Source organism: Drosophila albomicans, chromosome 3, assembly GCF_009650485.2.
Source record: "Drosophila albomicans strain 15112-1751.03 chromosome 3, ASM965048v2, whole genome shotgun sequence".
Classification (NCBI taxonomy): Eukaryota; Metazoa; Arthropoda; class Insecta; order Diptera; family Drosophilidae; genus Drosophila; species Drosophila albomicans.
This window is the reverse complement of record NC_047629.2, coordinates 4,891,569-4,907,979: the sequence shown is the minus strand read 5'-3', so window position 1 is coordinate 4,907,979 and position 16,411 is coordinate 4,891,569. Positions and strand designations below refer to the sequence as shown.

The 16,411-nt window shown below is 43.8% G+C and overlaps 1 protein-coding gene across 48 annotated transcripts in view; it reads left to right on the top strand.

The window, feature by feature from the left end:
- Positions 1 to 16,411, top strand: part of LOC117571686 (dystonin) — an 87,500-nt gene that overhangs the window by 50,922 nt on the left and 20,167 nt on the right. For 18 of the 48 annotated variants that reach the window (XM_034253945.2, XM_034253944.2, XM_052004764.1 and 15 more), the window contains 3 exons: positions 24 to 245; positions 5,212 to 5,342; positions 5,409 to 15,756. The exons of 8 other annotated variants lie outside the window; for them this stretch is intronic. In XM_034253945.2, coding sequence (XP_034109836.1) covers positions 24 to 245; positions 5,212 to 5,342; positions 5,409 to 15,756 — 10,701 coding nt within the window. Of the gene's footprint in view, positions 1 to 23; positions 246 to 2,145; positions 2,204 to 4,838; positions 5,058 to 5,211; positions 5,343 to 5,408; positions 15,757 to 16,411 lie in introns of those variants that run through there. 22 more of the 48 variants (XM_034253965.2, XM_034253960.2, XM_034253966.2 and 19 more) reach the window with 5 other exon arrangements.

The following is a 16,411-nucleotide window of genomic DNA, read 5'->3' as shown; positions in this document are numbered from 1 at the left end:
GGCACAACAACATCGACCGACAGATTTACGATAGTAAATGTCTGCGCTTTGTGGATTGGTTGCTTGAGGCGCGTCCTTCATTCTCGCCGCCACGCAGGGATCTGCGTCCGGCGGACAGCGATCCGGGTGCGACACAGTATTACAGCCAGCGTTTGGATAATTTAAACACGAAATACGACAGACTGCTGGAACAATTGTCACAGAGGCTAAAAACTGCAATCGAGGTAAACGGCAGCGATGGTCTGGTGAGTATCTTCGTCATATTTGCATGCGAGCGAACACTAGAGAGTGAGCACGAGGGAGATACCCGGACCCGAACAGTACAATTACGTCAGCACTTAAATTTAGAAATGTACAACATACCGATATTCAATTGTCGGAAATATCATTACCATTACCTACAGCGAGACTAGGTAATACATATCAGCCATCTCACTCAGCCTAACAATAAAGTCTCAGGTTCAAGTTCAAAACAACACGAGCAGGCAGGCAGGCAGGCAACTCGTTTAATGCTTTCGTTTTCAATTCAAGTCGAGTTCTAGCTCAGCAATGTATCTGTATCTGTATCTTTACGGCTGTATCTGTATCTGTTAGGCTGTTGCCTTATGCACTGTTATTATTAAATTAACCTTCAAAATAGATAAAGACACATGGACAAATAATGACATCAGAGCGGTGTCAACGTTTGAAATGTTGCCCCATAAATCACCACTTGATTAATTTATAAAAACAAATTAAACTATTTTTTTTTATTTTATTTTATTTTATTTTTGATTCTTGTGACTTCTCGTGACAGTCGTTTGTCGTCTGTGTAAATTGCATACATTTTTTTTGTATTTATAATGCTTGCGTTTTTTTGGCCAATTAGGCAAATGAATTCAAGTTTTCATAAATTAAGCATGCCGTTTGTCAATCTCCGCATATTTCGACTTCGTTTTGTGTAGTATTAAGCTATTAATAGTTAGAAATTCAATGAGATAGCGGAACGACGTCATCGACAGATCATCGTCTGTTATTGTTGCCCTGTCAACTCAATTCAGTTTTGACTATGTTTGCTTAACTGGTTGTTTTTCGAAGAAATAAGAAATTCAATTAAAAATTCAATTTAAGCCAGACCAACTGGTTTTAAAAATGCTGATTATGACGACTTGTGATATGCAAAAACATCTCCAAATTTTGCACAAGTGTAAATAATTGTTTAAATATTAAACTATGAGTAATTAGCATACACATAGTAGAAGGGTCTCTCAATTTTTTTGGGGTGAGTAAACTCATGAGTGCAGCTACCAAAAATGTGGAATGCCTGAAGCTAAGGTTGGGGAGCTTAGACGGTATTGTTTTCAACAACAAACAGAAGGTGCTAAGCGACAGCAGTGACATCATGAATATCTATCGCTGCTGCTGCCAACATCCATTGCCAGTTTTGAGGTTTTAAAGGCTTAACTTGATATGCATAACATCATAACAGGGGCGTCAAGTCGAGGCTTGGCATTAAGTGGAGTGAATGAGCACTATTGCGATTTAGAAGGTTAAACTTGGACAAAGTAACAAAACTGGTTTCGTTTTTCATCTTTTTTTCGCTAACAAAATCGAAAACAAACTCCAGAATCCACAATCGGTAGGCAAACTATGTTGTCATTTTTTTTGTTTCTTTTGTGATTGTTGTCTTACCATTTTCTTTGTTTTTTTGTTGTTCTCTTCCGCATTTTATGCTCGCTTCTTACTATTTGGGCATTACGAATATACCTTTTGTTAATTAGTTTGTTTTTATCACTTGGTGGAGCAACAGCTGAGCAATTTACCGGCATTTTGGGGCAGCTTTTCGCTCCCTCTCTATTGCTCTTTTGCTCTCTATCGTTCTCCCATTGAAAAATCAGCAAAAGCTCGCTAACAAAAGCTCAAGCAACGCTCTCGCTCTCAGTCGCTCTCTCTCAGCGTTTTTACGGTCAACTGCGACTGGCGGTTCCGTTGCTTCAATCAGTTCCGAATGCGACGTGGTTGTATAACGACGTAGAAAAAGATTAAACGCGTCTCACGTTCAAATTTTCTAAAGAAGTTTTTTAGCGTGGCTCTCGGTGTGTGCGTGTGCGTGTGTGTGTCGTCTTGTTGTGCCGTGAAACTACAAATAAAGGCAAAAAAAAAAAAATACCTCAAAGGTTGCCCTTTTAGTTGAAAGCAAAAATAACATTTGCAAATTTTCTATGTAAGCGACAAAACTAAACAGAAGTAGTACCGAAAAAAAACAAAAAAAAAGTTGCATAGAGCCGGCGCGTAACACTCATACGCCGCGTTGTCAGCTAGAAAGTGCGATTGTATCTGTCAATGTATGTGTGTGTTGGTTCTTAGTGTGTGTGGCTATGTCTGTGTCTCTGAATTGAATACAAAATTCATGCATGTGGCCTGCTTTTATTTATTTAATAGAAATTTAAATTCGTTTTTGTCGCCTCCTACGTACCAATCGGAGGTCCAAATTTAAGCGAAATGAAGTCACCGCAATAAAATAGAAGAGAAGCATAGAAGAATATCAATCTAATAGAACTGAATACAATTGAATTGAAGTGTGAAAATGGAAATAAACGAGCAATAACAGCGCAGCAACATCATGCAATATTTGCTTTAGCCTTGAATATGTCGCAAGAATCCATATGTTATATTTGTCTTGTTTATTTTCGGGTGTTAATGAAAGCACCCGACAGAGCAGAGAGGGGCAAACTAAGAAAAAGAAAAGTATTATTGTTGTTAGTTTGAGTTTGCACAAGCTGTATGACTCAAGCGGTTGTTAAAAATGAAATAGCCGAACGCAAAGAAGAAGTTAATAATAACAATAATAATGATGCGGCAGTAAAAAAGTCAATTAAAAAACAAAAACTCTACGCTCTGCTTAAGCCACAATTAAGTGACCATTTGTCATCTGCCCAACTGACCTACACACACATACATACATGTGTATGTGCCTGGAGCTTGTGATATCAACGCCTGCGATCAGCTGTCAAGGCGCTATGGGGCGTGCCCCTATCTAATCGGCAAACAGTTTTGAGATGTAATTCATCAAAGAAATAGTAGACGGAAGAATAGAGTGCGGTGTCAACTAGTCACTGATTAAATTCGATTTTAATACTTAGGCATTTCATGCTGTCATTAAATATATTTGTTTTGTTTTTGTTTGCGGCTTTTCTACATGTCATTGTGCTTTATGTGTTCCCCTCTTCCCGTCTTTGTGTCATCCCCCTCTGCATTTCGTATGCCTGCAACGCAGCTATTTTATCGATTAAACTCGACATACAATTTTGGCCGCCGCCTTAAACACACACAGATATAGTATCTAGGTATTTTTAGGTATAACCTCTGTATTAGTAGACAACAAAAAAAAAAAGAGAAAAATTGTCAAAGAAATGAAAGCGAATGCTGGATGAGGCATGTGGCATGTGGCATGCGGTATGTGTGTGCTGCATGATGCAGCTCACGTCACTAGCCGGCGCCTTAGTCATTTGCTTGGACTAAAAAGCGTGTCAAGCGCAATTCGTTTAGGAGCCCAGGAGCGCAATCGAGGGAAAACTTGATAGAGGATGAAACGACCGCAAAATGTGCTTTAATTACATCTAATCAGTGTTGCTGTTTCATATTATGTATTTGCATATGAATGCGGTGGGTGCTCGGCGGCAAACTTGTTTAATATATTATATTGAAATTCACTGATGACATCATTACTTGTGCTCATTTCGTTTCGGACTTTGTGTGTGTGTGTTTTTTTTTTTTGTATGTGTTCTGTGTCTGTATTTTTGTTAATTATAATTTATTTGTTGCTTCCACTAACTCTAGGGCGACCTTCGTTAGCAGTTTTTTTTTTTTTTTTTTGTTTGTTGCTGTATAAATCTCAATATGCTAAATACATATAAAAGTGATTGTCTAAGCGTAAACAGACTGCGTATTTAACTCTGAGAATCTAAAGAACCCCATTAACAAACTCGATAAAAAGCAAACTGATAAAAAAAAAAAAAAAACTTTAGTACTGCAGTCATTTCAATTGAGTTGAAGTAATGAAGGGGTCGCAGTTTGGAGTAACATGCCACATGCTCTCAGTGCATAACCGTGAACAAAGTGAATCGCTCTCCGTTTGCACTCTCAGTCCATCACTGGAGAAATAAAGATAAAACTTAATTACACAGATTGCAGATTGGCAAGACTTTTGATGTTCACCCATCTCGAAGTTGACTCAACTTGCAGCACTCTAAAAGAGTTTATTTATTTCGAATATTACTCGTACATCTACTCGGATATTCACTCGTCCATATGCCGTACAGCACGTTCTTAAACGTCCCTCAACAATAGCGTCATTTCTATTTTCATAAAGGCTTGCTTATGGTGTTTGTGTATGTCTGTGTATGTGATTTTTGCATTTGTCTGGGTAGTTGATAAATATATAAACATATTTTATATGTGGGCCCGCTGATAAGTCGAGTGTTATATTTACGATTTGCCGGCATTCCAAGAACTGTTGTGCATTCCTTTTTTTGCGGTGGCCAGACTTAAGGAGACCATTGAAGCCAAATTATCGATGTTGTAGATCCATTAGGTTTTTTTTAAAAACAAAAAGAAAAAAAAACCTATGCTATGACAAGAAGTATTTCAGCCTGTAAACTAAATATAGTTCATTCTTGAATTTAGCACTAGCCTTTATTGAATGTTCTTATCGTCTAACTGTTAAGCCCAACCATAAACACTGTCAACAAGCCACAAAAAAACAGATACAATCGCATAAGAGAAATCAAGTTTCGAAAGCGAAATTTGTTTGTATGAAATTTCTAATTTTTGTTTGACCCTCAATTGAAATCTCGCAGTGCATTGAAGAAGCGTCAAACTTAAATCAAGTGCCTAAACCAAAACCAAACGTTACTCAAACTGCTGACTATGACTTTGTCAAATTGAAAGAATCGAAAGCTTTAGCCATGCCTCAGCATAGATCGGGTCGTAAGACGACAAAAAGCAATACCAAAACACAAACCACAACTGTCCATGTGGCAGAGGAAAGTGACTATGACTTCGCGTTCGAGTTTCAGGTAATACACGAAAACAAAACAAAAACTACCACTTCCATATCCATCCCCCCATCTCCCTGACTGCTCCCTCCACGCTCGCTCGCAATGCAAAATGTTGCCAAAAACGTATTTGAAATAATTGTTTGCTAATGTTACACACATCTTTCCGGTTTAGCAATACGCTGAAAGTCTACAGAAACCGCTGAAGACCTTTAGAGTTGACTTCAGTGCGGGCAGCGTACCAACTGGCGATGGTTACGCTGCACGTCCAGATGATCTCTATACCACCACATATAGCACAACACAGTAAGTATTTGCTTGGATTGTTGTTCTCTTTGCTCTTGATCGCTAAACATTTGTTCATCTCTGCAGATTTAGCTCAACGAAAACAACGAAAAGCTCGTCTAAGAGCATCTATAGCAGCGATGGCATCGATGCTGTAGCCGGTCAGGAAGTGGACTCTGCACCCCAGTCCCAAATACAGTTCCACGAGATACGCAGTAATCTGAAGAGATTGCCAGGCAATGGCACTTCGGTGCTGGACATTGCCGGCATACGGGATCCACGCACTGGTCGTGTACTCACCATCGGTGAGGCGATCCAGTTGCGAATCCTTGATGTACGCACCGGCGAAATGCTGGTGGGTGATCGTCGCATCACTTTGGAACAGGCGGCCGATCAGGGTCTGATTGATGAACAGCTGGCGAGACAGTTGCTTCAGCCAGGCGCTGGACGTGATGGGGCCGGCCGCGAGCTGTCGCTGCTGGAGGTGATACAGCGCGAGATAAGCGAAGCGGAATCTGGCTATGAAACGGCCGAGAAACGCATCAAGGTAAACAACACAGTCACAGTAGAGCAATCGCAGTCGCAATCCCAAACGGATGCGACATCACCGGAGAAACCGAGAAATATTGCCGACGCCATTTATGCGGGAAGTGTGGATGCCAAGACGGGTCTGTATCGGGTCAAATCGGGCCAAACTATCAGCCTGGCGGAGGCCTACGAGCGTGGCTATCTCATCCGGCACGAATCGGTGACAATCAAATCGAATGCGCTGTGCCTAAGCGATGCCATTGCCCATGGCCTGGTAGATACAGCTGGCTGGATCATTGATCGTAATTCCGGTGATAAGTTCCGTTTAGACTCGGCGATTGCCAATCAACTGATCGATGCGAGCGTTCGCGAAGTTGTCGACGCGAAGCGGGACGTGAAAATTACACTGCAAGCGGCATTGCAGTCGGGTGTATTGAACGCGAAAACGGGACGATATATGAATGAGGTAACCAAAGAGAAGCTTAGCTTCTTGGAGGCGCGTAATCGTCAATTGATTGTTAAGCCGTATACCCTGAAGGACATTTGTGATCTGAATCTGCTCGATAAACAGAATCTAATCACGAGTCCAATGCGTCGCGAGAAACTAAGCATCATGCAGGCCATCGAGTCGGGAGTATTGGATGGTAATCAGCTTAAGTGCATTACCAAGCGAAAGGGTGAGTTGATCACACTGCAGGAAGCTATTGCCGATGGCATTGTCCTTCCTGCCGAATGCAAGTATCGCGATTTTATGACAGGCGAATTGATTAGCATACCCGAGGCGGTAGAACGTGGTCTAATTAGTTCGGTGGCTCAGCGATCTATTTTTGATATTGATGGTTTCAAAGATCTGCGTAGCAATGATTATGTTAGCTTTAATGTTGCCCTCTCGCGCGATCTATTACGTCGCAAGAGCACGGGCTTTGCCTTAGAGACAGGTCGGGATAGTCTGGTGCCACTCGAGGTGGCTGTGAGTGAGGGGTTGGTGCGACAGGAGGTTTATGAGATGTTTAGTCGTGGCATTGGCGTTCACAATGCCAGTGGCAAGGAGCTGAATGTCTTTGATTTGGTATATCACAATCTAATTGAGCCGAAAACGGGATATTTGCTCGACCCTAAGACTGGTGAAACAGTGCCTCTGGACACCGCCATCGAGCGAAAGTTCATAACCCCCGAGGGTGCTTTGCTGCTTAGCAGCCTGCTTAATATTACACTGACCACTGAGACTGTAACAAGGACGATTAATCGATATGTTACCATACGTGCCGGCTCACAGGAGCCTGGAGACACTGTTCTCTTAACATTCACGGAAGCCGTCCGACAAGGTTTCATTGACGAAGACAGACAACTTTTCAAAGACCCCAAAACGGGTAATGTGTATTCTGTTCAGCAAGCTCTTAATTATGGCCTACTCGTACCAGATAGTAATCAGACGGTACCGGAGCCGACAAACCGCAAAAAGACAAAGTCAACTATTACAATAGTGACGAAACAGATAATACCAGAAGCCGAGCCCATTAAACTGAATACACAGCACACGAAATATGTGGAAAAGTCCGTTGAAATACCCATTTCCCAGGAGCTCATTAAACCACAACGTGTCGTCTCAGAGTTTATCAACATGGATAAGAGCAGCTACATCGAACAAAATGTGACGGAGCGACAAATTATGGAATTGCCACCAGGTGGTTGGCGTCTCAAGGATGCCATTGAGCAGCGTCTCTTTAATCCCGATACGGGAGTATTCCATGTGCAGGGAACCGATCGGTTAGTCAACTTTGAAGAATGTATTGACAAGCAGATCATCAACAACTTATCTGTGGCCGTAATTGAGCCTAACACTGGTGATAAAATTTCCATAAAATCGGCCTTCGAACGCGACATCCTGGATAGCTATGGAAACTATACAAATAATAGGCAGCAGGTTCTGGGTATGCGAAGTGCCATCGCCGAGGGTAAAATTGTTTTGGAAACAGTTCCGGCAACGCGTGGAGCTAGCCAAAAGACTATTCTACGGATTACGAGAGTTAACAACATGCCCGATGTGCTCGAGGTGTCGACTCCACTGAAGAATGCTCCACCACGCTTTGTGGAGGTCAGCACATGCCAGCGGGAATTGGCTTCACCGGAGCCACTGCAAATTGCACCTGGAGCTATCTATGATCCATCGACAGCACTTGTAATTTTCACGCAGAGCGGCGAGACGGAGAACATCTTTGATGCTGCGCGACAGGGACTGATCGATGAGCAGCTCATCAAGATTGTGGATCCGACAACAAAACAAACGATTTCAGTAACGGAGGCCATCGCTCGCTCTATTTATGATCCCCGAACGGCAACAATACTGAATGCAGAGGGTCAACCTGTTGACTTGATAACTGCCACGAAACTGGGACTGCTCAGTGTGGTGGGTGCTCCATTGGTGGCAGCTGAAGGAGCTCTGCGTACAGTTCGCTTTGTTGTCGACCCACGCACCGGTGAGCAAATTCCTGTTGAAGTTGCCTATGAGCGTGGCATCGTATCACGTGATCAATTGCAACGTGGACGATCGTTTGAGAACGAGCCTAAAATCACGACGGAAGAAAAGATTGTGGTGCTGCAGAAAATGCGCAAGATTATTTTGAAACCACGCGATGCATTGCGCAAGGGTATTATCGATGAGGAAACCTGTCAAATACTCGAGGATACCCGCAACTTTACTGATCCTCAGGGCGAAGTTGTCAACATTACCGAGGCTCTCAACACGGGTCTGATCGATGGTCGACGTGGCCAGGTCACGGACCCACAGGGTAATCGAGTGTTAAATTTGCGACAGGCTGTCGAACAAAAGATTTTGGATCCTGAACAAACCAATCACATTCTCATGCCACTGGCAAAGAGCCTCTCCGTACCCAGACTGGAGGCTCAGGGTCTCATTGATCCACAGACACAGACTATTGTCCATCCCGAGAGCGGCTATCCATTGAGCATTCATGAGGCCATCGTTTGTGAGGTGCTGGATCCTCATTCCACACTGCAGAAACCCACAAAATGCACGCTAGAAGAAGCTATCGAGAAGGGCATTATCAATCCCGATGAGTCCACATTCAATTACAATGATAAGACCCTGAACATCTCAGAGGCTATTAGGGCCAATTTGTTTGATGTAAGCTATGACAAGCAAAAGTCAAAGGTCGACATTCCACCGGTTGGCATGATACTGCCAGTTGCCGTGGAGAAGAGTCTTGTTGAGCCCATAAAGCGTGTGGTACTGCATCCAAGCTCAAAGCAGGCATTGCCCATTAAGCAGGCAATTGAAGATAACTTCATTATGTCTATTCCCTATGCACCTAAACCGGATGCCATTGAAGTGGTGTCAGCTATGGAACAGAATCTAATTGACGTGGCTGCTCAGACTGTGACGCATCCAAAAACTGGCGAGCGTCTTCCCCTTCGTCAGGCATTAGAGAATGGAGTGGTTGTAGTCAAGCAATTGTCGGACTTTGTTGTCACCCAAAAACCAATTGCAAAAACAGAAATCATGGAGACAGTGCGAGCTGTACATACGGTAACAACTAAAACCATTGAACTGATGCAAGGCTATGTACTCATCTCAAACAATGAAGTGCAGAATGTAAACACTGGTGAAGTGTGCAGTTTAGAAGAGGCTAAAGAGCTAGGTATTTTACGCGAGGAAGCTGTCACAAGAGAGACTAAAGCTTCGGCTGGCGATCATCTGAATGTGGATGAGGTCAACTCTGTTACAATTCCAACTTCCAGCGATCAAACTATGGTTGTTGAAGAACGCTCACAAACCGTTGTGGTGAGCTCGGACACGCGTAAACAGGAAATGCAAGTTATTAGCACAACCACACAGCAAACGGCAAAGGACACGGCAAGCACAGAGATTGAAGTTAAGTCAAACAAAGAACCATCCAAAACCTTGCAGAATGTTAAGGATGCGGCCAAGTTGGGCGCTCTCGGCGTCATCGCAGCGCCTGTCCTGGCTGGTGGTGCTCTTGTCAGTGGTGTAAAGAGTCTTATCAAGTCAGCTAAGTCGCCGTCTGATGACGTAAAATCGACAACTACAACAACTACCACAATTATTAGCTCGAAGGATGCACAACAGCCAGAGAAACCTGTAGTTAGTTTCGTTGAAGCCCCACAATCAAAGGTCCAGGAGCAGCCACAAGGACAACCACGGGATCCTCAGCCCCAACAAGTAGCAAGTGAAGTTGATACTCTGCTGCAGGATACCGAACAGTTTATCAGCTCCACAACAGCCAATTTCATTGCCAATGAAAAGCAACAGCAACTGCCAAGGGAACAACAGCCTGAGACATTGCCAACGGGAACAAGCAGCGTAATCACTGAAGGATTCACAAGTACCACAACGACAACAGTCACAACTATCACTACCTCAACTACAGAATCCAAGGAAGAGGAACCCGTTGTGGTGATTCAAGAGGAGAAATCAACTGTACCTGTTAAGGAACAACAACAAGTGCCTAAGGTAACAGAAATGGAAGAGGTCAAGCCAGATGTTACCCAAGTTACCGACACCGTCCACACTGTGACCACTACGGAATCAATTCCAATTGTCTCAGAACCCCAGAATATAGCGGAGGAACCCAAGGAAGAGGATAAGCAACAGTCTCAGATAGATACAGTTGGCAAACCAGAACCAAAGCCCAGAACTACAGTTAAAGAGGAGGTAACTGAATTTGAGCCTCCTTACACTGCACCATTGGCGCCATTTGAGAACCAAGAGTCGCAAGTCACAGAGATTAAGGTAACGGTAACCGAAGAACCTGTCAGTACGGAATCGCAAACGTTAACAACGACGAAAACAATGACAACCGTAACAACAACAAAGACAATTGAAGAGAAACCCATTGTTGAAGAAGTTACAGAGACTATTGTCACAAGTCCGTCAAAATCAGATGAGAAACCAGATGAATCTCCTGCAGTAGAAACTTCCACTGTAATCGTGGAACCTGTTGAAACTCCCAAAAGCAACGTTATTCTGGAAGAAAGGGTAGTAACTGTTGAAGAGCCAACAACTACAGAATCTTCAACCTCTATCACTACCACTACAATAACTACAACAACAGTTACCAGTGAGGAACAGTTGCCTGAAAAATCGGTCACTGTTACTGTGGAAAAATCAGCACCACAAGAGAAGCTTACGGAAGAACAGATCCCGAAGGAAAAGCTAGTAGAAGAACAAACAACGAGCGAAGAAAAGCCCAAGGAAGTCCTAACTAAAGAGACTTTAACACAAGAGCCAATAGTTTCGGCACAAACAACAGAAACGATAACCACAGTAATCACTGTAACAAAGGAGCAACAACAACAACCAGGTTCCCTTGAGCAAGGGAAACCACAAGATAGCACCTCAGATAAACATCAAACAGTTGTTGACTTTATTGAAAATGAGAAAGGACAACAGCCATCGACTGCAGGTGGCAGCAACATTCTGCAAAATGTCAAAGATGCAGCCAAGTTGGGAGCACTTGCTATTGTGGGTGCACCTGTGTTAGCCGGCAAGGCTTTGGTGGATGCCCTTAGCACAGATAAGGTAGCTCAACCTGTTCAAAAGACAACGGAAATTGTCACGGCAACTACAGAGGAATCATTGCCAGAAAGCTCGTCAAGCACGACAATTGTTACAAAGATTACGACGACGACGACAACAACAAGTAGCAGCACTACAGAAACTACACCAGATGATGAAGCCAGAGATACTGTGGAGGAGACTCAAATAACCACCATAGAACACTCGGGCAAGCGCGATGTGCCTTTAACGCTGGCAATCGGTGATGCCATCTCACAGAAACTTATTAGTCCAGAAGAATGTCAAGTGATTGTAGATGGAGAGCCTCAGTCAGAGAGTGTGGCAACATTGCTCAAGGATGAACAACTAAGTCCATTGGACGAAGTGCAAATTATTGACGACAAATTAATTGTACTGCAACAGGTTACCTACCTCGTGGATGTTGATACCGAACTGACACCTGAAAAGCTGTACGAACTAAACATATACGATCCAAACCATCAGTACTTCATAGATCCGTCCACGGGACAAAAGATATCCTTCCAGACACTCGTCTTTGAAATGAATATTTTTAATCCTGAAACAATACTGGTGAAAAACTTTAGTACAGGCAAATATGAGACCTTGACCGCTGCTCTGGAGCGTCCTCTTTTGGATAAGCATACGGGCCACATGGTCGATCCAAAAACTGGCAAGAAAATACCATTCTTTGAATGCATTGAACGTCAGTGGATAATTCGTGCCAATCCAGAAGAACAGCGTCCCGCGCCCATCGAGAATGTTGTGATCGATGCACAGACAGGAAAGGTCGTTCTTGACGATGGTCAAGTTTGCTCCATTGTTGAGGCCATCAACACTGGCAAGCTGGACATTCAGTCGATATCGGTGCGCGACCCAGTTAGCGGTGAGGTCATTCCACTGCGTATGGCAATTGAGTTGGGAGTGGTTGATATGCAGGCTGGTACGGTCATAGATATTCAGACACTGAAAGAAATACCCATGGAACTGGCATTCCAATTAGGTTTCCTTGTGCCTGGTGCACGTAAGCCGATTTCCCTTGAAGCTGCTGTTCGCAAGGGTCTTTACGATCCAGAGACTGGCAAACTTTACGATTCCGAATCTCAGAATCAAGTCGATGTGCAAAAATCTATTGAAATTGGTCTGGTCGATCCAAAGATTTCGCTAATTGTTGATACAGTTACAAAGAAAGAGTTGAAACTCGACTGCGCCATTGAGGATGATCTTGTAGTTCCGGCAACTGGCCAGATAAAGGATAATAAGAACAATACGCTCGTATCCTTTGACGTGGGTGTACAGCAACGTCTAGTTAAGACCGACAGCGTTACCTGGAGTCTGCCTGAGCTGCTTCAGCGTGAATATTACTCGCCCAGCACTGGCAGGGTGCTCAATCCTGTCACTGGTGAGGATATACTGCTGCAACAGGCCATTGAAATGGGCTTTGTCGAATTGGATTCAACGCTGGTTAAGGATGCTGAGCATGATAAGATTGTGCCCGGTAAGGAAGCTGCCAAATTGGGACTGTTGGATACAGTACGTGGCACTCTCAGTTCGCCAAACATCAGTTTGGATGAAGCCTTTGTAAAGGGTTATCTAATTAGTACTAAGTCTCCCCTCTCCTTAGTCGATTGCCTGCTGCGTGGTCTATACGATCCTTTGACAGCAAAATTCACCATCGACAAGAAACAACTCGACTTGAAGTCGGCCATTGCCCAGAAGCTCATTAATCCCGAAGAGCTTGTTCTGTTAGACCCCAAAACGGAATCAATAATTTCCTTAAACGAGGCTATAGCCAAGGGTTATCTTGATCCAGTTGGTGGCTTTGTCATCAACCCCTTCGCCTCTACGAAGCTGTCATTAAACGAAGCACTCGAGAATCGGATTCTTATTCCACCCAAGCGCAAGCGCAGTCTACCTGATGCTGTATACAGAGGATTATACGACCCCAAGACCGGCCAGTTTAGCAATACAGTCACTCGGGAGAAGTTAACAACTGAACGTGCTATTCGTAGGGGAATACTCGATCCCGATTCGACGGTCGTCAATGTGTGTGGTCAGGTTATACCCTTTGGTGTAGCCACCGAAACAGGCATTGTGGATAGCCAACAAGGTACGGTGAGGGACAGCGCTGAAGATAAGCAAATTGATTTTAAGGAAGCCTTCGACAAGGGTGTACTTGTAGAGGCAAAGAAACCCTTGCGTCTCATTGAGGCTGTTGTGAAAAACATCTATGACGAGACCGATGGTCATTTTGTTGATCCCAAGACGGGCTATAAATTGAACTTTGCCGAAGCCCTCGACACTAATCTGCTTGATGAGCACAGTGTTCAGATCAGGGACTTCAAGACCGGCCTATACAAGCAACTAAATCTGACACACGCCAAGGATGAGGGTATTATCGATCCCCAGAGCTCAAAACTTCTGTACAACAACCAGACTGTTACTATTAAGCACGCTTTCAACATTGGCATCCTTATGGATGTGAATGCTCCCATTAGCGTGCAGCGTGCCATTCATCAGGGTCTATTCGACGACAAAACTGGCAAGCTAAGCGATCCTAAGACTGGTCGCCAGATCACCTTACTTGAGGGTATGCGTAGTTTTGTGATTAATCCCCATTTGCCGTGCTACTTTGACGAGCAGACTGAGCAAATGTTCACCCTCAGCGAGACTTGCCGCAATGGCATCATCAATAGAAGAGAGGGCGTCTTTAAGGAACCGGGCAGCAGTGCCTTTGTGCCTTTAGGGGAAGCATTGAGTTTGGGACTGATTGTGGATATTGAGAACGCTGGCTTTGGCCTTTACGAGCTCTTGTCCATGGGCTTCTATGACGTGCCCACACGTAAAGTTCTTCATCCAGTGACGAATCGCAAGCTCAATCTGAATGAGGCATGCGTTGAAGATGTGGTTAGTCTGTCCTCAAGCTTAGTTAAACACCATGCGACTGGAAAGTACATGCGCCTTGCGGCTGCCCTAAAGGAGCAGCTCATAGATGATACCAAGGGTTGCTACAATTTGCCCAGTGAACAGTTAGACTTACAGACAGCTAGAGCTCGAGGTCTAATCGTGTCGAATCGTCGCCTCTTGAGTCTCGAAATGGTATTGCGTATGCAGTTGTATCGACCCGACACTGGCAAATTCTGTGATCCCACGACCGGTGAATATCTCGACTTGATTGAAGCCATACATGCAGGTTTCATAGATCCCGCGAGTACCGTCTTTAAGAATCAGTTAACGGGTAAAGAGCTTCCTCTAACCGAGGCAATCGAAAACAGCGAAATTGATGTATCAAAGGGCCGCGTTTTTGATCCTAAATCAAAGTCCACCTACAACTATGATGTAGCATTCACTCGTGGCATACTCGTGACAGTACCGCGACCTCTAACAGATCGCAACGAAGTCGTCCGTCGCATGGACAGTGTCGAGCTGTTGAGTCAAACGCCCGTGAGCGTCGTTATTAGCAAACCACGCGAAATGTCTCTCGAGGAGGCAATCAGGTACAACATTATCGATCCAAAAACGGCTCTTGTACGAGATTTTGATAGTTATAAGTTCCTGCCATACGCTGTGGCTCAGGAACGCGGTTTAGTCGATGTCACCAAGCGAACGCTCGTTGATCCAAAAGCCTTGTACTTTGCATTCGATCCCACATTGATTATTTACGTGCGCGAACCGATCACATTTGATCAGGCAGCCGAGTCTAAGGAATTGGATCTGCAAACCGGCATGCTAAATTATCTGCCAGGCGCTACCGTTAGCAGCGTTGGCGAGGATAGCGCAAACGATTCACTGACTGTCATCGAAGCACCGAAGGTATACACGCTTAAAGACGCCGCCAGTGCAGGCATTATTGACCCCGATTCGGCACTGGTCAAGGATCTGGCCAAGGCGAAGCTGGTGCGTTTGCCAGAGGCATTCCGCAAGGGTCTCATGGATGCCAATAAGGCGAATGTGTTGAATACACAGACCTCAAAGCTCTGCACACTGCAGGAAGCCTACGAGACAGGCTTGATCTGTACACCGAAACGTTCATTTGGTTTGCTAGAATCGATCACCTTCAACCTGTATAATCCAACCAATGGTTGTCTAGTAGATCCCTTCCAAATGCATCCCGATATCATCAAGCGTAAGAAATACACATTGGCTGAAACCATTGCTTCCGGCCTAATTGATCCCTCCTCGACTGTGGTCCGTGATCCCAGCACTGGGGTCATCGTACCACTGACTGCCGCCATTGGCAGCGGCTTAATCGATCCAGTTGCTGGCCGACTTAACGATCCTAATGAGCCAAAGAATAATATTGATTTGGTGAAGGCAGCCGAGAAGGGCTTACTCCTGCCAGCCGAACAGCGGGTAAGTTATCAGTCCTATTTTTTTCTTCTCATTTTCTTTCTCTCTGTCTACTTTCTGTGTATGTATCAGGTTTTATCACTTTCAATTTCCATCACAAAACAGTCTCGGAAATGCAAAAACAAAACCAAAACAAATGAAATGAAACCAAAACAAATTATGAAATTTATACTAAATCTAAAGCTTCGTGGCATGTTTACTTTTTGGTATTATCTATTATTATGATTTTATAAAATTTGTTTAAGAAATTTTTGATTCAGCGCGCTCTCTACTATCTTTCTATCTCATATCTCTACTTCAGACTAACCCCTTTTCAGTTCTCAGTCTGCTTCTCATTATTACTTACGATTATTATTATTTTATTTTGCCTGCTTGCAAAACGGGCAACATTTCTTATATTGCAGCGCATGGCATTCAATTTAATGTTCGTTCACATAGCGTATAACGTATAAGTTTCAAATGAGGGCAATCCTTTTGCTGAACTTTAGCACAGCAAAACAACATATAGCATATCATACTTCTACATCACACCAAATGGTTGATCGAACTGAATCCAAAACCAATCAGATCAAACCCAATCATGTTAAATCAGAACAAATCATATATCAATATATTGTGTGCTTCATCAATTGCTTGAACTGGCAAACGCAACTCAACT